We start from the raw sequence: 24,139 nt of genomic DNA on the forward strand, positions 1-24,139 counted from the left end.
AAACCTCCACCTCAGGTGTGTTCCTGACTAGCACGCTGCGGTGATAGACGTGGTTAGAGTCAAAGATGAATCAAAAAAAGGTTAAATTATCAGGTGCACAATTCAGAAAGCACCGCAAAGTAGCTGAGGAGAAGAGAGAACAATATAGAGGTAAGAATCAACATGATTGTGGACATCATGGTTTATTTTTGTCAACCTGACATGATATGCTATCAGTACAGCTGATTTCAGACTTTATATTTGTTTTTATATATTTTTATAACTTACAATTTTGTCTACCTCGCGTTATTCAAAATATAAGAGGCAGCGAAAAGCAATGGACCAAATTGGAATGGAAAATACATTTACACAACCCATAAGTGGCATTTCATTCAGGACTTCTGTATTTTTCATTTAACCATGAGTATTTTTAATGACACTTCGTCACGACTATAAAAAACATCTGCGTTTCTGGCTTTTCTCATTCCATTTCAGTCTCGAACATCTTTCAGTCACTCAAGACCTGCGTACTTCTAAAAACTAAATTGCACATTCAAATATGGGGAGCGCGTGGCCTAGGGGATAGAGCAGGTGTTCCACAAGAAGAGGGTTGCTGGTTCGAATCCCACTCTTTCCCGTCTGCATGCCTGGGTGTCTTTGCCTAAAATGGCCCCTCATAAATGTTTAGTGTACAAAAATTGTAAGTTGCTCTGGACAAAAGCATCAGCTAAATGACATGTAATGTTAGATATATCCCTCCTCTAGATAGTTTTCAACATGATCCATGAATTAATCTGAAAAATCAATGCTGGAACTAAGAGCAAAACCTTTCGTGTCATTTATTAGCTTTAGCTTATCATTTGAGGGTAGCAGAGGGTCTAGAGCCAATCACATCCAATATTGAGCAGGTGAGCAGTATAAAAAAATCGTTTTTTTTAAATCCAGCACTGTGCTCTTCTGTTGTGGGCCCTTTAAAATATAAATATATAAAACATTAAGTCCTTTAAGTACATGACAAAAAAAGGCTCAACAATAACTCATGACAGACAGAGCGGGGTCCATTTTTTACAGTTTATTGATAGCAAAAGATCATTTTTACTCCTGCATTTTCTCAATGGTCTCCTCCTTGTATTTCCCCTTCTCCTTTCCATCAGCGCGAGACTTGGCCTTGCGCTCCAGGATCTTCTTGCGGTCCTTGTCCAGCTTTAACCTGGTGATGACCACCTGCAAACAGAACACTGGATTATTAACAGGTCACAAAATATCCTGTTGCCAGAGGGACCAATAACATAGAGATCGTATGGAAATTATCACTCTAATCTGCATTAGTTACATATTACAAAACATAGGATATGTCCAATACATTTCTAATGACCAAGGGACATTTATTGACTTCATACTGAACATAAGTGATTGCTTAATCTACAGGAGCATTATATATTCTAGTCATGTGCCAACAGTCCGGAGAATTAACTGGAAAACAATTTAATATGAAAGAAATTGAATGCCCAAATTATTAGTAACATGTTCCACCAGAGCATTACAGTTTATGCCGTCAATGGGTAACTAAACTCTATAACTATAGATATCAATATGGCACAGTTGGAGAGTACAGGTATGATTATCTAAAACCATTAAGTACATCAGTTCCAGGCCCCCAGGTGTTAGTGCATGCTCTTTGAAAAGTAATGTAATATTTTAAGGTTGCCTCCTAATTATGAAGTACAAGGTATATGCTGCTCTACTGCTATATGCTTGTCATCTTTCACTATGGGAAAGAACCACCTCTGTGATAGTGACCTGCACACTGACAACCAACTTCAATCATCGTTAAGTTAGTCTAAGAAGCCTCTTGTCTTACGTTACTTTTAATCCATTTTAATGACAATCATTCCAGAGGCCACATGAAAAAACTATAAATTCCCTTCAAACACCCTCTCGAAATGGCAAAGTCTCTGTATACTGGGCTTTATTAGCTGGACATCAGAGACAATTGTGATTAGTTATTCAAACAAGCACACCCGGAAGGAAGAACAATCGAATCAAGCTGACCGTTCTACACGTCTGGGGAGGAAAAGCTGGGAATGTAGAATAACTCACAGGCCAGTATTCAATACAGGAAGATATAACACAGCTGGACTTGAAAAAAAGCAACTTGGAGGAAAGCCTTGCCAAATCAAGGACAGTGAGGTTTGCAGCAGTCAGTTGAAGTATGTCACCGGGGAATATTTCACTCAAAAGGCCCTTTTCACAGCAGACTTACTATAGTAAGAAAAAGCACTGGTGTTTTAAGCAACCTGCTCTTTTCAGGTTCTTACTAAGTAGTGGCAGTGTGACTGAGGTCTGTGTACCAGACTCAGAAGAGGCAGCAGCTAAATGGAATTCAGCCATTGTTTTATTTATTTTAGGTCTGTGCTCGTTTCGGTGCGTCTCCTTAACTTGTTGCATCACTATCAGTACCAACTAGTTCAATATAGCCTTCATGGCAAAAAAATGTATTCAGTGTAAAAACAAACAAAAAAAAACACTGCCTTAAGCACAACTAAAAGAGCAATTGATGAAAGAGGGTTTGAGTCTGGATTATTTGAGGATCTCATTAAGATTCTAACTAGCAATGCAGTTCAATCTGATGGTTATGAAACCCTGGAGAAATGCGCCTTCCCAAATCGACCTGAGTGGGGTGGACACGATATAATGCAGTTTAATAAACCGGCACCACTAACTACAGCCTAAGGGCCACACAGTTGAAGCAACACCACTGACTGACCGTTAATAAAAGCATAACAATGCTGGACACACTATTCTGATGGTCTCAAATCTGGAAGCATTCACTCAGTTAAAACAATGACTATAAAGAAAGGCCACATTTTCATTACAATGCTTAGCACACCAATTCAAATGCAGCTCTCCTGCTTGCACCTTTATTATTAGGTGCCTCAAGTACACCCAACAGCATTGTCCCATGATCTCATTAACATGCCAAGAACATCTCTCTAATGTGAATCTTGATGGGGTAACCAACATTCAAATTCATCATATATCGACTGATGCAGACCCAACTGTCTCACCTTGCTGGGGTGGATGCCGACATGGACTGTGGTTCCATTGGCCTTTTCTCTCTGCACGCGCTCGATGTAGATGACGTACTTCTTCCTGTAGACCTGCACCACTTTGCCAATCTGCTGGCCTTTGTAGTGTCCGCGGACCACCTGTTGGTAAACACCACAACACAATTAGAACCAGGTACATCTCACCCATACAAAACAAATCACAACCTACAGCCATCACGAGCACAGTACCTGGACTTCGTCGTCCTTGCGGATGGGCATGGACCTCACGTTGTACTTCTGACGGAGCTCCTTGGAGAGGGGAGAAGACATGATCTTCCTCCTGATGTGTGAGGGGGCATTGAAGTGCCTTTTGCGGTTCTTGCGGCGAGAGGAGGTGACAAACGGATTGAGCTTCATGATGCTGAGGAAAGAAGGAGCACAAGTTATTAACCAAGCGACATGAGGAGGCCAAGAGAGCTGCATGTCTGACACATCTTCTCTCACCAGGCTGCAGAAAACGTGACAAACTGACGCAAGGGGAGCGTGGTTTGACATGTGAACGCTACGGTCAAAAGGTTTGAGTCAACACTGAGAGCAGTTGAATCGGTTAGACAATTTTTCTTAAACTCGTCTGCTTTCTCCGGCGTTTTTAAGTTAAGCTAGCTTCTTAGCTGGCTGTTAAGCTAACAGTGTGGCTAGCGTGTTAGCATAATACAGCAAACGGACTGGAGGGAGTTTTCCAGTGTCAACATGAAATGAGTAATATCATAAAGAACAATAAAAACTGCACAGCGACCCGTCGGTGTGTGAATGAAGCCGGGTATTAAGCTCTAACACGGGAAACCAAGCCGCTTCACAGCCCGTAGCCGACATGCGGATACAGCCTGAGCGGACAGGGGCACCAAGACACGAAGGGCTTTTTATTTAGTCATCTATCGGCAACATGGCGTCAATACTGGCCGTACTTTGACGGTGACAATGTTCACATAGTGTTTAGGGTTTGACAGGAGTGCACAGTGACATTCAAAGGAGGATGGATGATGATAACTTTAGTGAAGTGGTCTGATAAGAATCCTTACCCTAACCTTAGCTCCTCTATGGCCGGCGGAAAAGAGACTCGCAAACTACTTCCGCTGGCATTAGTTCACACTCAAGTCTCGCGAGATGTGCCAAGTAGCGTGGTAAAAACAGGACTGCATGGAAAATATGAAAAATGAACCACCACGTTTAATCTGATCTTCCACACAATAGCGATTAGGTATAACAGTTAAATATTACGCATGAGGTATTTATGAAATTGTGATTTTGTGTTGTGAATGTCCCTGCATTGGTAAACAAAGTTTTAATGTTATGAGCCTACTTCCTATGTGTGTTTTAGAACTGATTTCACAATATTGAAGAAACTGCATGGTCTGGCATTGAGCTTCTGGGCTGATCTTCTCCATTAGTATTAGACCTGTTAGATATTCCTCAGTGAAGACTGAGGACCAAACGTGACAGGGCCTCAACGCTCTGGAATAGTTTACTATAAACTACATAAATAACCACACACTTGAAACTTCACTGATTTTAAATCATCTCTTCAAACTGACTTTTGCTTAATGGCTGTTTTTGTCTTTTGTCATCACTTTTAAGATGTTGTATTATATAATTTTCTGTATTTGAATTTAGGTTTTGGTTTATATAATTTGCTGTATATAATTTCAAATGGCATTGTATTCATGTTCTTGTTTTCTTAATGGATGTTTACTTTTACTTGTTTTTACTTGTCCTCTTTGTGAAGCACTTTTTGAATCAACTGTTCTGAAAGGTGCTATTTGAATAAAGTTATTATTTGCATTATAACTACCTTTATTAACAGATCTCCACTCCAATTATAAGGCCCTGTGTTTTTCTTTTTGGGATGTTGTAAATTGAAATGTGTTGTCTTGTAAATATATATATATATTTATATATATGTTTATTTAAAGTGCCAAAAGAGGGCGCAAAATCCAATTCAATCAATACCCCTAGTAAGTTATGTTTGTGATTTATTAAGAGTTGGCCTGTGTTCGTCACACACTATGTTAGGTGAAGATAACCACTGGAATATACGTTGAATCAATATGAAAACAATGTGAAACAATTATACATTAGTTGTGTTATTTTTAATGACATCATTAGGCCACTGATCAGCTGTAATGAATGTGCTCATTTCAGACCCATGGCAGAGGTGGGTGGGTGTTTACACGTGTGTTGACCTCCCATAGCCGCAGAGGAGACCCCCTGTCCTGCTCTCACTCACAACTCCATCCCCAGAGGGATCCACCGCCTCACACGACGCTCTTTCACCGGAGCCTGCCTCCCCTGCCTGCGCTATCTGTCTGTCCGCCTCGCCTGCCTGCGAGAAAAAAAGTGATGCTGTCATAGCCCCTCTGCGCCGCGGACAGAGAGGAGCCTCTTTCCCCTCCCGCAAAAACCCCACCACCCTCCCTCCGGTTCTCCTCTGGCCGGCTTGTCGCGGCGGCAGTGCGGATGTGGAGCCCGCAACGCAGCGCTCTTCACCCGTCGGCAAGCACCGGAGAAGAAGATGAAATGTTTTTCCCGTTACCTCCCGTACCTCTTCCGCCCGCCGAGCACTATCCTGTCCTCCACATGCCACACCGAAGGTAAGGGTGGGTGGGACACCGAGGGATGCTGTCCCGGGGGGAGGCGAGTTGCTGTGTACTTTGAGCGTGAGACATGGATGTTGACAGGCTGCAGTTAGTGGACATGTGTGCATAAGTTACACCTGCAGTTGTAGGGCCACACTGCAGATTTGTGCAGGAAGTTGGAGCCATTCTCACTCACATCCAGATATGGGGCAGATGTAAAGGTCCCTGATGCAGATGACTTAAAGTGATTTGTATGTGTGTGATAGTGTGCCTGAGTGTGCCCGTGTCAACACACAGGCACACATGCATTACAAGACACACTCAGACTTGCATGACAAGTATGCCCCTTGCTCTTGGTCCTTCGGTTCTTTTCACCCCTTTTATACTCTGCCTCCTCATCTTATACCAAACTCGAGGTTGGAGGGTCGCATGATAATTTTGAGAAATAAAATAAAATTGAGAAATGATCCTCAATATCATATTTTAGCCATAATTAGTCCAAAAGCTTAAAAATACTCACTAAATCAGATTACAAACCACAAAAGTGACAGCATAAATTAAAGTTGGTTGATCTACAGCACAGCAGGAAACACTGCGACTTGTGCATGTGGGGGAATTTGTTGTGAACTTGCACAAATCAATGTTGTAATGGACAATGGGGTTGTCCAGTCATTGGTTATTTTGGTTGGGTTGTCAGATGAGAGTTCGGGAACCGCCTTAGACAACATAGGAACAGGCCTGGGACAGAATCAGGCGGCAATCCGGTTAATACAGGATGAATATTACTGAGCGGACATAAACCTTTCTGTAGATGCACAAGGAGAGCATGTTGAATTGACTGAACTGACCCTGGTCTCGATAGCAATAAATTAGTTCATAAGAGTGGTCAATTCATCCTGAAGATTGGACTGTCAGACAGAGCAGCCCAGCAGGGTTCTGTGTGTTTGTATAACCAGCCATTTACTGGGTCATAATGTGGAGACTGAGCCTCTGCATTATTTAGCTTTGCATGGTCGCCCTCCTTCCTTTTTCGCGCTCTGCCCCTCAGTCCTCAGCCCTGTGGCACAGGCAGGAAGGAAGGCAGTGCTCTGTGCGGTTCAGTATGAGCCAGTCAAAGCCAGGGCCCTTCAGTCTATAGAGCTGACCTATATATACTTTATATGCTCAGTCAGGAGGAGGAAGACGTGACACTCACTTACTCACTCCCGATTTCTATTGGAGTTTGCTTACAATCTTTAAAAACTAAATTAGACATTCCCTTGATACATCTAAAAGTCTATAATCCAGGATGGTGTCAAGCTATAAAACATAAAAACATTAATACATACCAGAAAAGACACAGGGAGACATGACGTAATTAGCTTTTTGAAGTATAATTTAATTACTCTTGTTGGATAATTATAGGTTACAATGTTTCACTGTGAAAGTGTATTTATTGACAAAATGTTGGACAAAAAGAGCCTCACATTACACAAAACAGACATTACAACAAACAGAACAACCAAAACAAATAAAATAAGAATGTTTGACAATCATTTTTTCAGTATTATTGATAGAAACCAAATTAACAAAAAAGTATAGAGAAAAACTCATATTATGGGTTCATTTTATTGGATGGAGTTTAAAGGATGCAAGAAAACAAGCAGAAAACTCATGGATTTAAAACTTAAAATGAAAAAGCAAGAGTGGTTTATCAAAATATAAAACTATCAGAATTACTTGGCAATTAAACAAGTCCATGTCTTAGAGTGGAATGTATGTGAAATCATGGTAGTATAAATTTAAATTCCTCTGCGAAGTTCAAACAAAAAGGTTCACATTCAAACATTCTCGCACACTTGGACATCCCTGGTATGGGCAGTGCTTTTTATTTTAACAGCTGCTTATTGTTTAAAAGTCATATTGATGTGAGCAGTTGGGTCTCTCCCTCTCTTTCTGAAGCCTGTCAATCATAAACCGGTAAACACGAGCTCCCAGATGTTGAGAGGTAAGGTCAAGAAACACTCTCCTCCTCTCCTCCGCTCTATCTCAGCCTCTTAACTCCCTCTCTGCCTCAGACAAGGGAGTGGTGGATAATAGAGGAAGTGATGGAGCAGTAAACATGGGAGTTGCAGTGCCCATCAGCCACAACAAATATGATATATGATCCTGCACCGCTGCTATCTCACTCTGTGTGAGTGTCTGTGTGTGCGTGTGTGTTTGTGTGTGTGTGTGAAGATATATGAAAGAGTTGTTTACACAGAGAGCGAGAGATGTTGAACCCTGTGTGCCGGAGGCCAGCAAGGTGTGATGACCCAGCAGATGACCTTGGAAATATGATGTGCATAATAATGAAATGGGGAATCTCCTCTGCCCGCTACCTACTCTGTAAACAGTGAGCACTGTGTGTGTGTAAGATGCAGGAGGGCGTGCACAAACCGCTGCATGCGAGTGAGCTGCACGTGACTTATGGCCTCTGTGGTTGTTTCCGCCGGTGTTTGCACTTCCTGTCGTGACATTGTTACCGCGATCTTCCATTAGACCTGCTGGTCTGGAGGAGGCTGCACAGCTCCCTTCCTCCCTGCTCCTCTCAAGGACACCTCTACATCCCCCCTCTGCAACATCTCCCAGCATTCAAGTCTGCTCCAGCTGAGTGGAGTTCCCTCCAGGGAAGCAGGGAAGATGAGTGTGCAGTTACCATGTTAGTAGAAAATATATTATATAAGCGCTGTACTGGACCATAACGTGTTCCCTTTGTTTATCTGGGCCACTGTTCAGAGCATCCCTTGGATTCACCTGGGTTCGGTCTCTGAGGGACACGGCCAGCTTTTGACTGCCAGTGTGTTTGTTTGTTTGTGTGTGCGTGTGTATGTGTGTGTGTGTGTGTGTGTGTGTGTGTGTGTGTGTGTGTTCTGTTCTATGTCTTTTATATATATACACATATTGTTTTTGTTCTTTTCTCCCACTACCCATCAGCCTGTCAGTTCTGCTGTGATGGATTAAGTCTTAAAGGTTTCTGATGGCTGTAGCTTTGCATGAGCGTCTCCCCCTCTGATGTCTTTTGTTTGAGTCAGGGAAAAATGTGTGTCCCCAAACGACACCTCGCCACATCACACGCTGCTATCAATCAACAGAGCCTGTCCTGCCTCAGCCTCCTCGTCTTCCTCCTTCTTGTTGCTGTAAAGTGACTGAGGGAACACTCTGTGATACCTTCTTTTGTTTGAGTGGGAAAAGCTCAATAAAGCGGTGAATATTTCAGATCAGATCTCTGACTTTGTAATCATTGTTATTTAATGACTATGGCTGACATTTGTGTATGAATTTGTGTATGTGTGTCTGAGTGTTTTATTTATAAGAGGAGCTGTGAGCCTCTCGTGGCAGTGCCTGCGGGGAGACTTCTGTCTGCATTTTGACAAAGCGTGACACAGAGTTTGTGGGAGAGGAACCCGGCCTGCGCTGGTGTGTGTGTTTGTGCGTGTGTGTGTGTTTGTTGCGTTATCATACATCCCACAGTGTTGTTGATACCCTGACTGACACCCACTTCACAGCTCAGAACACACTCCTGGTAGTCCTCACGTCCTTGCATACTGCAAGAGACAAACACCCCTACATGCACACTTGCATAAGGCATCAGCAAACTCATACACGTGACTGCTCAGTCTGGTTTGGTCAGCTTTCCTTCGCAGAAGGGGGAGAGACTGGGCAAAAAAGGTGTGCTGAAAAGAAAATTACCCAACTGACCACCATGATGTCACCCTTTGGTTTTTGAAACAATGAGTTTAGCATTTTGTCCAGCACCATCTTGGTATTTTGAAGAACTCCCCATATTTTGGGAGAGGGGGTGTAGCCTGACTTATAGCAAAAATGCCTAGAAATGTCCCGACCAATCAGAATGAGCCGGACACTTCTAGGCACTTATCATTGAGGCAAAATGCCTAGAAATGTCCCACTCTTGGAACCAATACGTGGCACACTTGTGGGCACTTTACATTAAGTTAATCTAATTTTAGTTAAGCTTTATTTCAGAAGTTGCTTTCCACAAACATGTGGTTTGTTATCCTGAATGCATCAATATCTGCCATCTGAAGCTTTCCGTTTTGCATAACCATACCTGCACCTTTGTCTTTAAAAAATTGTATTTGAACAACATCTGTGCACACGTTGGCTTATTCTTACAGTTTACAGCACTAACACTGGGTATAGTAATCAAGGCACAAATCGTTCCTAGTGATGTGACTCTAATAGGGACCAACATTTTCAAGAAGAGCATCATGTTGTGCTGGGGACTTGACAGTTGACTTCAATAGAAACTGACTTCTGTTTACAACCAGTGGAGTTGCCCTCTGCTGGTCATTGGAGAGAATACACGTTTCAGGCGTTTTGATTTTTTATGTTTATTTTATATTCATTACGTTATATCACAGCAGAAAACAAAGTGGGATGAGTGGTAGTCCCACTTTGTATATTTTGAAGTGCTTTAGGTTGTCATTGTAGCCTACAGGCTGTTCCTCTCTGCTCATGAGCATATGTGTCATCACTATGCAGGATAACATGTGGAGCAGTAGTCTACTTCAGCAACTGAATAATATAACAAATAAAATATCTTGACTTTCAATCTCCAGTAAGCACATCTCTGCTTCAGGTGTTATAGATCAAGATCAGTTGCAAGAAAAGAAAAGATTAGGATTTCAGACAAAGAGATTGTGTCTGTTTTTAGAAAGGATTGATTGTGTTGTGATATTTATTGATTTGTGACTTTCTTCTCATCTTTCTAAAATCAATTAATCTTTATAGGAGAAAAACAATAACAACGTCAAGGATTTGAGGAAACTACACTGGTCATTCTGCATTATTGTAGCTGTTATGTGAATTCAACCATATTGACCTTGTAATGTAGTGAGATAAGATAGATATTATATTCCTTTAGTAGCTCCACAATGTGGAAATTTGCCATATTGAAGCAGCAAAGAGATGATAAAATAGAAGCATTAGTAAAAAGTAATAGATAAGTAAACGTGCATTATTAAGTATAAAAGAAACAGCAATAATACAAATATACAATGTTAAACATCTGGGAATCAGAAGATCTGAAGTGGGGCATAACAAACAAAATGTGATGTATAGCATCATAGATTAGAATGTAAATATGCAAATATTAGTTAAGGTCCCAGCACTTTGTCCCCTTCAATCATTTGACAAACTAGGAAAGGTAAGAAAATATTTATGTTGATGAAGTTTGACCCTATAGACTTTACATTAGTTTTCATTCTAAAATTAGACACAGGGAATGGGTGCCTGTGAGAAGGGAAGTGCAGATAAAGGTTGATGGCATGCTTTGAAAAACGGTGAGCATTGAGAATTTATTCCGTTAAGTGATGTGTGGTGGGTTTCTGAATCCCACTGATCTCAGGAGCCTGTGGGAACTGAAAAGAACATGACTCCCTCAGTGAGACCACCAGAACGTATCAGTGTCTCTCTCACACAGCGCTCATCGGCAGTCTCGCTCCAGCAAAAACACTCCCTGCCAGGTCTCGACATGAAAACAAGTATCACTGAGACTCCCTTCACTCCTATAGCCTCACAAAAGGCAGCGTATCATTACAGCAAACACGAAAACACTTGCTTTTTCTTTTATCTATGAAGCGCTGTAAACGCTTCACCTTCGGCCTGTAACGCAACAGTGAGCCTCAGTGTTTTGAACCAACCCCCTGTGCTGAACAGCATTGACTAAACCCCTGTTGGGAGATATAGATCCAGACAAAGGGGCTCCTTATTGAGCTGGACCGCCTGGCCTTTGCTCTGGCTGGCGGGCTGCAGCACAGAAACACGGCTACTATTGGAAATGTGGTATTTATAGAATATTAGGATGGGCTTCCTCGTTCTCTCAGGCATTCTCTCCACCCATCTGTCTCTGTGGATGTATAAAAGGTCCTGATCGGTAGAGAGACAGGTTGCTGGGTAAAAAAATTCACAACACTGCAATAAAATGAAGTAATTTAACTCTGAAGTGTTGTAATACATCTTGCATGATCTGTTATTAAAATTGTGTGAATTCGTGTGTGGAGCCAAATATAATATTGAAATAAACAATAACTGAGAAGCATTATTCCAATGGGATACTGTAGCTGATGATGTGGATATGAGCCAAGGAAAAACCCGATACATTTGACGCGTATCTGGATGAGAACAGATAGAGTAGCATATGTCCACGCAAATGACAGAATGAGAGAACTTTACTCCTATAGCACCTATCTAAACAAAGTCGCACAGGGCTTTACAAAGCACATGGGAATTAAAAAATAACAGATCAAAACACAGACAAAAAATGGGAAAGATAACAAAAAAAATAATTCTGTTGAAACCTGTTAATAACCAGATGGTCCCCCAGATGAAGAATGTTTAATGTTTCTCAATATCATGCAGCATGATTCTGAAAGAGAACACACACTCCGGTGAGTTCCTGGATAGAGCAGGGAGCCCGGGATGCTGTTTCCTCCTCTGATTTCTCAGAGCTCTCCTGATCTGGCTGATGTTGATGTTCCTAGCAGATTACCCAGTTGTGCTGAGACAGAGCAAAGGCCCACATTATCCTGACTCAAGCCCTGTAGACGGAACCGATAATGGGGTATGAATTTCATTTCCTCTGCTGGTTTCACAGCAATTACAGCTTTGTAGGATAGTGAAAGGACGATTCATAGAGATGTGCACACAGTAATGATTACATACATACCATCAGGATGCTCCAAAAAGTCAAGGGATGTGACTCAAAGTGGGAGATAGCAGTGCCATCTGCTCTCAGTATAGTGACAGACAGTTTTACAGTTACTGAGTCACCTCTGGAGTCTTTTTTTCCAGCTGCCCTGAGAAACCCAACCGTGCCCACATGCAGAAACAATGGCTACGATCCAAGCAGATCTTTCTTTAGATGCCCCTTTATAGTTTTACCAGCATCGTTTTTCAATATCCCTCTGAAATTAGCCATCGGTTTGTTGCAGAGTCATCACAGCCCTGTTTGTACAGAATAACCTGAGTTTCTCGATACGGAGCAGGGATCCAAACCAAAACTTTGTCTGAGGCACAGATGGCTATGGAAAGCTGCCGTTAGTTGTGTTTTCTTGTGTGTCAGGACCACAGACAGAGTATAGTGGTGTGTGTTCGTGTGAGGGAGAGAGAGACACAGACAGACAGTTACCTCATCCTACCTCATGCCATACTGTAGTGAAGGCTTTTACTGTTCTGTCTGAATGGTACCTTACACTCAAGACATGGTCCTGGATAAATAATGTAGCCTTATGCTTCTGTCTGAGGCAGTAGACAACAGCAGCAGTACATGAAGTACCAGCTCGTCTCTCCTTCCTGTCTCTTTTTCACTCGCTCTCCCACCCCACAGCCTCCACCCCTGAATGGATAGATGGCACACGATGTCTCACCATGAGTCTTACATCAGCGAACCACTTCTCTATCCTTCTGTCTGTTTTATATATTTTTTGTGAATTTAGGCTTATGATATTTTGTGATAAACAGTAGCTACATGCCGACTCACACAGCCGGACACAATTTATTTATACCTGTTCTTGTTATGCTGGAAATAAATATGATGGAATACCCCTATGTGAATCATCAACTATCAAAGCCATTATTGTAAACTATAAACTACTTACAACAGGGAGTAGTACCTAGACAAAAAACAATAGTCTTCAAACACACTGGTGTATCATGAAATACTGCACAAATTGTAGAACAGCTTTTAATTCTTTCAAGCTGCAAAGACAAACCAAACAAACAATCACACGTGACAATACGTTCAAAGAAAGTCTTAGTTTTTTCTGTTCATGCCCGTTGTTGTAGTCTGCAAAACAGATCAAACAGAACCATTTCATATCTGCGGCTAAATTTAGTAACATTGGATATTAATTAAAAAATGTATAATTTGTTAGTTCTCTGGATTAAGATCATTAAAGTCTCCACCGTAATAAACAAGTATCTCATAAAGTCATAAAGACATGAAAAGCTCTCTATACATACAGACCATTTACCATCCATGTTGTTGTAGTTTTATCTGTTGAGTGAGTTCAGCTGTAAATGCTTTCTCTGATATAGAATTAGCTCTATATGCAAATAGTTGTTGAACAGTTTTGTTTTATTAGAACCTAAACCAATTTAAAACCTTGTTACAATATTGTACTTTCACTTGTCCCTCTCCTCCAGTGGGATTATGCAGACGTGACTGAATCAGGCTCAGTGGGATCAGCACTTGTCTTCTCATTTGCTCGACATATTTGTTTGAAGCCTAAAGAGAGGAAGGATCACGCAATGATTTCGGTCAGAGGACAAGGACTCCAACATGAAAAAAACCTGCTGTCAGAGCTGGTGCTGGTGTGGATCCAATTCAGAGGTCTTTTATTTTGACAGGTTTTACAGCTGAAGGTTACACAGTCCACACTCCATATCAGTTAAGACAAAATAAATCATGGTTGACAGAACACCACTGACTTGATTGCTTTTTATACATTTTCTTTTAAAGTCATTACATAAAAAATGTGGTTACTCCTTACTCTCAAAATGGTGCAGTTATTTGGCAAAGCGTTGGCACATTTCATTCAAATGTACTACTGCTCATTTAATGTAAGCTGTACAAAGAGAAAAACTGTTTATCTGAATTATTATTTAAATTATTCATGAAGGGTGATATAAAATGTATGTCAATATAAAGGACGAACAATATTAAAAGCTGACATGTGGTTGCTCTGTACAATAAACTATGATTTTTTTCAGTTTTTATCATGACAACAATAACTTTCAGACATTCAAGTCTGAATATTTTCCTTCGAATTTCCAACGGGGGAGTCTGTGAGGACACAAATGCGAAAGACTCAAAACTGAAAAAATATAAAGAATAAATAAGGTTCACATTTTCCAGACATTTTCCAGAGTTTAAGGCTAGAAACTGTGTGGATTTTACTGGTTTAACTGTGTTGACTGGCAGACAAGGTTTGTCCCCACTCTTGTTATATATGAGCTTTGTTCAATCCTCAACCTTGGCCTTCAGTGATAGCTCTCATTGATCTGACCAAATTGCTCTGTGACCCACCTACAATGAAATGTGTTTGGAGGCCTGCTGTGGAACAAAGTGCAATACTGAGCTTAAATGAAGTTTCCCACCAGCTGCCGATTACGCTTGGAAATGATTTACAGTAAATCTTTGTGAGGGCCAAGACCCGGCACGACTAGAGCGTTCTATCCTGAGAGGCATTAACTTTTATTTTCTTTGGGATTTAATGACCTACGCCTCATAACAGACCTGCTTGATGTGACATCCTTCTAAGCCAGTTTTGTAGCAGCCACTTTGGCAAAACTGTGCTTGGGAATAAAGCAGCTCAGGAGAGCTGTTACATCAGGGTGATTCAGATGGTCGCGTACAGCTGGTTGTATTTCATTGAACCCATCTGGCCTGTTTGGAAGTGTTGCTGAGTCTTGAGAGAGGCAGTCAGGCGGTGGAATACAGCGAGTGATGGATGGGGTGATGGATGCAGGGGGAGGGGAGAAGATGAGAGTGCAGATTTGGGGGGAAAAAGGAGCTCTTTTCCAGCTGAGTCTCAGGTTTGGCTGCAGCACACTGCTCTGCCTGTTTTCATACCAAGCACTCAGCTCTGGCTCCTCACCAGCTTCAACTCAACCCAGTGTCTCTGCACCCCCCTCCCACAGCCCACCCGCTCACTCCCTTTCTCTTTCCTTCACTGATATTTTGGCTCACCCCTCTTTTCTCCCCCCCATCTCTACATCTTACTGACTCTCACTCACTTCCTCCTTCCTTTGGCTTGCTCCTTTCGGTTTCTCTACCTTCACTCTTGTCTTTCTCCTCCCCTGTCGGACCTTTTTCTTTCCAGCCTTCCGGTGGTACACAGGGGTGTTGGCTATGGCCTCCAGGTTTCCATAGTGATACTTTGTGTCCTGATGTCATTAGTATTGATGGTGGGCAGCTAGGCCAAGCTGTCCTGGCACAGGGGCTGTTTACCGCTTACCCCAAACTTAAAACCAGTGTGTGTGCACGTGTGTCTTTTTGTGTGTGTGTGTAATTGTTTTGTCTAATTTTGAGGTCATTATATGGACCAATGCCGGATGTCCTGATCATATACTGTGGTTCTGAAGAGGCTGATGAGGCAAAATGTAAGGATTCCTTCCTGAGGTCCTTGTTAAGGCTAGGATGACGATGTGAATTGTGGTTTGGTTAGGCATGAAGTAGTCATCATGGTTTAGTGTGTGTGTGTGTGTGTGTGTGTGTTCCACAGTTAGGCTACATCTGGCCTTTTGCAGACAAAAGCTGTGAACCTAATAAGAAAAAAAGCTGATTTTTTTTGGGGTGGGTCAGTGGTTAAGGTTAGGGTGAGATTCATGTTGGTTATGGTGGGCGTGTGTGTGAGAGTGTTTGTGTGTGCGTGCATCTGTGACTGTCTCTATGTCCGTGTGACATCACTATTCGGATTGTTCCTACTTTACATTCAGATAGTGATAACAATGAATAAAGTATTTAATTTGTCATTGTCTGATTCCAGGAGCTGGATCTGCACCAGGGGGCAGCTTGGCACAGGGGGGGGGGGGGGGGGGGGGTCACATAGAAACCTCTTCTCACCATCCTCGCTCACCACTTGATTACTGAAGTGTGTCTGTAGAAACCAACTCCCAGCTGGACACCCCTCCTCCTCGCTCCTCTGGTTGTTTCAGTTGCTCGTCAGTCTGAGGAGATGGACGTACGTGTTTGATTGTGTGACCCCCCCTGGTTGACCTCATATATTTATGCTGAATACTTGAGTCACAGGGCTGCTCCCATGTCTCCCCCCCCCCCCCCCCCCCCCCTTACAGATTGTTCATCTCAGAGCCCTGAGCAGGCAGGCTGCGGTGTCCGTGTTGGCAGAGTAATTAGTTAAGCTCTGTGTCATAAGCCAAGGGTTGACAAAATATGGATCCAATATTGATGCTGTGTCATCAAACGCAAGGGGAGCATGTCCACCGTGCAGCTGCCGACTCATTCACCACCACAAGTTTGTTCCAAAAGCGTCTGCTTATGATCCTTAGGTTTAGAAAATAGTGATGGAAGATGGTCCTAGGATCCAGAAAGAGATTTCCTGTATTGATTAAAATGTGAACTGAGCGTGAGTCCACTCACACACACACACGCAGCCACGTGCACACTGCACACACACACACACTTACCATAACCACTATGAATCTGATGAATCTAACCCTAAGCCTAACCCTACCTTAACCACTAACCCCCCCAAAAAACCTTGTGTCTGCAATAGGCCAAATGTAGCCTATCAGTGGAACACACAGACACACACACAGGCTATTTTGAGAGACAGTCCATCAATGTCCAACCAACAGCATATTGATCTTGTATTATAGCGGATATTTATTAATCTCGGATAAATCAGTTTGGTGGATATGTAAAAGCACACTGACGTAGGTAAGTGTTTTCAAGTCTGCATTTTTGTTTATATATATATATATAGCCCTCCGATCTATTTGTTTTGTGGGATTATAATTTGTTTATTTGTGAGTCAACATTAGAGTGGACAGGAAATGAGGAGAGAGAAATAGAAATACACTCAATAAATGTTCCCAAGGGTTGTTGCTGAATTTCAATACTCACCGCAGAGAGATTCATTTCTAAAATGATGTCTAAGTGAGGGGGTCAAATTCAAAACTAGCTCTCAAAGACCAGGCATAGGCGACATCAGACATGTTAGAACAACTCCAGGGGTATCTACCAAAGTTTTTCATTGTGAAATTCTCTCGTAGTGCTTCTGTGTTTACCTCCTGAGCCACTGTAGAGGGATAGAAACACAAAGGTGTAACTTTTGAAACTAGACACTTGATTTGGATAACTCAGACTGCTGAAGCCTCATATCATCACCAGCTGTACAAGGACTGTAGATAAATGTACAAGAAGCTGAGAACATGATCACATCACACCTATTTTTCGCCTCATTGCACTGGTAAACCGAAGTTTTTCGAATTGATTTGACTTTCATTCAATTCATTAAATTCTAAATCTAAAATCATTGAATGAACTGAGGAGACCTTTTAAGATCCCATCCCCTGCATGTAATCTTGCTGTTAACTAACTGATACTCTGTACCAGGTTAAGACTTGAGGAGGGTAGAGTGTTCATTGTTTGGCCTCCACAGCTGTGTAACAACCTCCCCCTGTCGATCAGACAAGCTACCTCAATATCCTCTTTTAAAAATGCAATTTTATAAAATGGCTGTTAATATTTGTCTATTTTATTGTTTTATTTCATTATTTTGTATTATTATATAGGATTGCTTTTGGGACAAACTTAAAAAATATATATTTGTCTTCTTAGGTAAAAGTATTTATTAGTCAACAAACCCAGCCCCCTGTATAAACATAATTTTTGACCCAACACTCTCACAAAACATTAAAGGACGGATCCTACATGTTATGTATATTAGGTATGTATATGACTTTATCTTGAGGGATTTACCAGTGAAGCTTTACTCCATTTTATAATTGGATTGGGTGCAATATTTCCTTTTGCCAGATGGTGGTGCTCTAAGCTTGGCTCTTGATCCTACATGCAGAAGTCACTAAAGCTTTATTTGACCTCTTTGTTCACATCCTTTGTAAAGTATATATCCACATGTGATAGTTTGATAGACCGACAGACAGCCATACATAGATAGATAAATAGATAGATAATGTGTATATATAGTGATTTATAGCACTGTACCATTTGGTTTCAGCAGAAGAAAGTGTGTTGACAGACAGCCAGCATGATAAACAGACAGATGGACAGTCCACTTTTGCCAGCCAGTCCCTTCGTCACACTGTGCCATGTCAGAGACGGTGAGCCCCTGAGGCTGCTTTACATCATCACTGATCCCTCTCACCAGATCGATTGCTCCAGCAATAAAAATGGAGCCCTGCTGAAATGAGAAAGTGGCTGGGTGAGCCCATCGACGTTTTTCTATTAAAACAAGTCGGGAATTTATTGTCGCAGCCCACCTTAAGCTTGTCTTCAAATGGTTGTGTGTGTGTGTGTCAGTGTTTGTGTCGTTGATAGAAAAGTGTGGACGGACAGCTTGCCACCCTGTGGGTACCACGACTACAGTCTATCTGTGATCCACGCTGGCAGCTGCTCTGCCAAATGGGATTTTCCTGGAGATTACAGCCTCTAAGTGTGACACGCTCGTGTGTGTTTGTCTTTGTTGTTGACGGAGTGCGAATGCCGACTATTTTAATAAAGCTGTGTGGTGTTTTTTGTGTGTGCATTGAATTGTGTGAGTGTCAGTGTGTGTGGGGGGTGGATGGGTGTGGGTGGGGGTGTTTTGAGCCAAGGTGCACAGAGAACATGTTCTGTTGTCACATGGGGCTGGTTGAGACATGACTGGATGGCTGCAGGGGACCCTCTCTGGCAAGCTGCACTCTCAGGAAGGGGAGGGGACTTGTTAGGATTTTGGGGTCAGGCTTTTCCACCCGGCTGCTGTTCTTATTAGCAACATTCAGTCCTGCTGCAAAGACTTTGGCTGCAGGGGCTTTCAACTGTCTCTCTCTGGATCATGTTAAAGGTTCTTATCGATTAAAGACCTGTATATTGTATAACTATTTTGGATCGATATGAATACCAAGGCAGCATATTATTATCTTTCTGTCATTGATTATGAATAAATCTTTTTGATTAACTCTCTTAAGCAAAAATGTCAAGGATTCCCTAGTTCCAGCAGTAGAGAGGATTTTCTTTTGTGATAGTAAAATAGATAATTTTAGCACATTTGCCCGGAAGAGAAGCTGAATATCTTGTTTACACCCAAACAATCACTAGAAACTAAGAAAACCAGCAGCCATTCAGTGTGTTGATCAATCATTTATCTAAATGAGTTTCCTGTGGATGAATAAACTCGTAAACTAATCATTTCAGCTGTATGGGAAATACCTATGAGGCCAGACTGAGACCATTCCTGAGGTAAAATTATACTTCAAGAGAAATATCTCACTAAGCTTCAAATCTGATTTGAGAAAGTGACTTTTAGAGCTGGTACATTGAAACTGATTCTGGCACTTAATGACTGACCGACTCTTTCCTTATTTAAATTGCTTCTAAAATGAAAAATGTTCCTTTAATAGTGGATAATATGATCATATACTGTACGTGCTGATATAATGTCCTCAGATATGTTTCATTTTTTATACACTGTGCGGCGGCCCTAGGCGTGGTTTTTAAATCACATCATTACACTGAGCTGCATGTGCAATAAAATAAACTGCCACATACAGTATGAATTCCAGTTTTTAAGGTGGATTTTCCCTTTAACCCTTTTAAGAGTCTTTTTTAGTTTGCCTAAGCGTCTGCTCCTCTGACCACGGCCCCTGAACATATAAGCTGTGCATGGATCCCTGGTCATTTATAGGGAGGTAGCTTTGTAGTCTCTCACTAACCTGCTTAACCTACTTTCCACATGCCGCTCTTTCATCTGTCCACAGAGAGGAAAGTGCCGTCGGATAAATATAGCATATACTTAACAACAAGCACGCGGTCCTTCCAAGCTTCCTGAGCTGTACACAAATGGTTCCACGCTTTGTCGTAACCTTTTCTCTTGATGCATCACTGATCATTCCACTAATGAAACCCAGCTCCGCTCGGAACATGATACTCCCCATGTTCGGCCCATTAACCCAACTGGTAGGAAACGTGTTGGGCTGAGCTTCAATCTTTATTGAGATGAATATGACCAAAATAATGACATTTTAAGATCCTAATTGTCCAATTGTGCTGACAGCTGTTGTGCTGCATTGCGATGCCAGTGCAATTGCAGTTTCCTAGCAACCGGAGAGGCACAATGCAACGATTTTCTGTTAAGTGGAAATCATTTTCTCTCAGCAAGGCGAGGCTGTATATTCAAACAACAATATGAATCCCACAACGTGTGCTTGCTTCTTCACATTTAGGCTCGTGTTCGTGTTGGCTTCGCTGCTTCGAACAGCAACAGAAACGCTAGCACGCATGTTTCTGGGCGTGTGTATTGACGTGTGTTTGGCGACAGGATGCCAGTGCAGGTTAACATCCACATGGGTCATGTGTGCCTCTCTATACTCTAGAGGTGTGGTGGAGCTTATGAAAGAGCCGCGCTGCCGCAAACAGAGTCATCTCAGTTGATTAATTTTCATCCAAAATGCTCCGTCTTGTGCTAATCATTGTACATGCATTCTTTTCAATTAATTCACTATCAGGGGAGGCAGGGAGTGGGGGGAGGTTGGGGGAGGGGGAGAGGAGAGTCTGGGGGAAACAGAAAATCCAATCGTGCCGGTCTGAAGTCGCCGCGCAATGGAGCATTAGTCTCATCCTGATGTAATTGGAATGACACCAAGAGTAAAGCCTGCTGATTTAGGGACAGCCCCTAGGCTTGATTTAATGCCCTCTACCAAAACTATACATCCATCTTTTTATCTTCCTGCGCTCCCCTCTCCCGGGCCCTCCATTCTCCTCTGTACATCCCTCCCCCACCCTGTGTTGCCGCACTCCTGCTTGTTCACTAGCTACAGCGCCATGCATCTCCATCTGTACTCAATTAAAAAAAGAAGAGTAGCCACATTTTGTAATTTCTTTTTTAAAGCCCGGAAGGTTGTAAACTCCCAGCCGAGTGTGTTTTTTCCCGGCATTGTACCTACTCCTAATGGCATTTATGCACTCGAATGGCTGAGTTTACTCTCACGGAGTTTATGTTTTAATAGCGAGTAAATATCTCCAGAGAAGAGTGCAAGGAGAGGGCAGACTGAGCAGGTGTATCCAGGCCAGGGTGCTGCATCCCCAGGGTTCGCTGCTACTCCGTCCCCTGACAGATGGACTGCCAGGGCAATCCTATTACCCCCATGTGTTTAGCTGCTCTTAATGCCATGGTGGGCTGCATGGTTGATGGTAGGCAATGAATGTTTGGAGACGGAACCTCATGCTACTGAATGGGGATCATACTGATTTGTTTGATAACAATATCTGAAAGCAGCGGACAGCCAGTGAAAATTACAACCATGAAGACTTTGTGGCCCAGCTGGTGAACTCAGATACGGCTCGTCTCACTGAGGGATGTCATTTTAATTCGGCTCAAGTGCTCATTAGGCTTTTCTCTGTATATTTCACACACTGGGTTTATACTTTTTGAATTGTGTCAATATTTTGTACTATGTCTTCTCATCACATTCAGCATTCTGAAGCCTAAAGTTGCTTAACACATGTATTGCACCATTCATATACTAGACCACATACCTCTGCCAAGACCCATAGTCCTATGACATCCTGTTTTAATTCACTAGATATTTATTTAGATCGGCACCTACACATAGGACGTCAGATTTTTTTGCATCAAGATCCATGAACTCATCCCTTGGAAATTGGTGAAAATGCAACCAACCATATAAACAACTGGACAGGGGTGAAATCTCAACCTCCTTGGTGGAGGTACTTTAGGGATTTTATGACCTGTCCTGAAAAAAGCTATGAAAGTCGTGCCTGAAACATTTGGTGACTTTACAATAATCCTTTACATACACGTAGTGATTGGCTTGAATATAAATTCAGGTTTTCCTACTACTGTAACTGGAACCACTATGTTCATTTAGTTCACATTTGAATCATCATTATTGTTCATTTGACAGAGTTTGTCACAATATTGTACCTATATTGTTTTTACAATCATTAAACCATTGCTGGCAATACTGTGAATCAGTAAATGCTTCATGACAGTATAAATCCATCCTCGCAGCATGGATCTATCGATCGCTGTGTCGTTGAGTCGGTTCAACACTTTGGCTCAAACTGAAATATCCCCTTGTGAACCCTTGTGACTTTGGTGGTTTCCTCAGTTATGATTGAAATACGTCTACTACAGTCATGTTCCCCTTAGGATGAATTGCAATCCTAGTGCTGACGTTAGGATTTAGACTAGACTAGCTTAGTTGTAGACTCTAAAACATAATTTCGTCCAAAAGTACCAAGAACCTTTAATCCGATGGAATGTTTTTCCAGCAACTATAAGTCTTTAGGTTTGACTTTGGTCTCAATGAAATTGTCTGACATTGTTTGACATTGGATTTTATCCATATTACATTATATTTTATTTTATAATATTCTTCTACTTGTTATTGTAGTATACGCCTTTACGTCTATGTGTGTGAAAATATATTGTTTTAATTCATTATTTGGGATCTTGTTAGAGTGGCTCTTTACACATCCATCACTACTGCAGAGACTCTGCCTCCAAATGATGTCAAAAACTCAAGATGGCGTCCCCTTTATATGAGATACTTTAGCTTCATTTCTCTACAGTGGGAAGTGGAGATGCACCATCCATCTTTATTCCAAATAAATGTTCCAGAAACTATTCAGATTTCTGATTGCACTGAAATACTTGATTTAGATTAAGTTTATCAGCATTTATGAAAAAAACAACAACATTATTTTCATTTAGCAAGACTTATGTGTGGCATATAATTATGTTTCAACCTGATCACAATTTAAAACTTCAGGGTATTAGGGTAAGATCAAATTTTTGTAAACAGCTTACAGTTGAATCATTACAAGTCAAATTACTATTAGTCATTCCATTTATTATTCCATTATTTGTTTAAATATATTAAATAACAATACATAAGAAGTATTTCTTGGATCCATTTTGGATTGATCTGCCGAAAACCCTCAGTCTTGTTGGATTAACTGGAGGAAAATAATCCATATCTATCCTATTTAACCCAGACATTATCCAGTGGTCAATACTTATTATTGATTGCAATCCATGAGATTCTGAGATATGAGGGAATTCCAGCGAAGGTGGCTAATAACTGTGCTGTGCAGTCAAATATCTATACTTTGTGTGTAAGCATTTGCTGTGTATGTTGTTTGGTATGCAGACAGCGCCTGTGCCGCCTGTGGCCCCTTCACCAGCATCTGCAGGTCAGGCAATTACCACACATCAAGGAAAGCAATTGGGCATGACTAAAATATCATTGCCATGTGATTGTGTCCCTATGTTTGGTGCTGCTCGAGCCTAATTTAACCCACTTTGTCCATACGATCGAGGAGAATTGAGGACACGCTCTCCAATTCCGGGGCCTCCCCCGAGCATTTCCTGCAAGTCTGACACACAGCAGCTGGGTTGTATAGATGCCCTGTCACTGGTCGCCCGCCCCAGCGGAGTGGGAGACGAGGTGTAATGAACATGAGAAGTCGGGTACCGGAGGAGAACAAGTAGCTGGAGGTGTGGGGGAGGGAAGATTAAATGAGCCATGGGTTGCAGAAAGTTCAAAGCTCTGAGAATGTAACCCCTTTTCCACTGGTCAAAAAACCCATACTACCTCTTTTACACCAATATTGGAAATTATACATACAGATATACCTAATTCAGGTTTTTATTCCTCAATGCATCAGGTTCAACCTCATGAATGCACTGAAAACTGAGAGGCTCTCTCACCCTATTTTCTACAAAT

At 41.8% G+C, this 24,139-nt stretch overlaps 2 protein-coding genes across 2 annotated transcripts in view; one reads left to right on the top strand and one right to left on the bottom strand.

Moving 5' to 3' along the window:
• Nucleotides 1-1,036: 1,036 nt before the first annotated feature.
• rpl26 (ribosomal protein L26) lies at nt 1,037-4,227 on the bottom strand. The gene is made up of 4 exons (XM_062393276.1): nt 4,109-4,227; nt 3,279-3,450; nt 3,048-3,188; nt 1,037-1,203 (listed from the first exon to the last, which is right to left on the bottom strand). The coding sequence occupies exons 2-4, from the start codon at nt 3,444-3,446 to the stop codon at nt 1,075-1,077; spliced, it is 438 nt and encodes a 145-aa protein (XP_062249260.1). The 5' UTR covers nt 3,447-3,450; nt 4,109-4,227; the 3' UTR covers nt 1,037-1,074.
• Nucleotides 4,228-5,385: 1,158 nt separating this feature from the next.
• The window catches only part of LOC133958472 (serine/threonine-protein phosphatase 2A 55 kDa regulatory subunit B beta isoform), a 41,289-nt gene continuing 22,535 nt past the window's right edge, over nt 5,386-24,139 (top strand). Inside the window, exon 1 of the mRNA XM_062393273.1 lies at nt 5,386-5,677. Coding sequence (XP_062249257.1) covers nt 5,599-5,677 — 79 coding nt within the window. The 5' untranslated portion in view covers nt 5,386-5,598. The remainder of the gene's footprint in view (nt 5,678-24,139) is intronic.

Source organism: Platichthys flesus, chromosome 8 (assembly GCF_949316205.1).
Source record: "Platichthys flesus chromosome 8, fPlaFle2.1, whole genome shotgun sequence".
In the NCBI taxonomy this organism is placed as follows: Eukaryota; Metazoa; Chordata; class Actinopteri; order Pleuronectiformes; family Pleuronectidae; genus Platichthys; species Platichthys flesus.

What these genes read in the sequence shown, in the direction of transcription:
- rpl26 (XM_062393276.1), bottom strand. Translation starts at nt 3,446, where the DNA reads ATGAAGCTCAATCCGTTTGTCACCTCCTCTCGCCGCAAGAACCGCAAA. An exon ending in GCAAGGACGACGAAGTCCAG is followed by an intron (nt 3,189 to 3,278) that starts GTACTGTGCTCG and finishes GTTTACCAACAG; the next exon opens with GTGGTCCGCGGACACTACAA. An exon ending in TCGGCATCCACCCCAGCAAG is followed by an intron (nt 1,204 to 3,047) that starts GTGAGACAGTTG and finishes TTCTGTTTGCAG; the next exon opens with GTGGTCATCACCAGGTTAAA.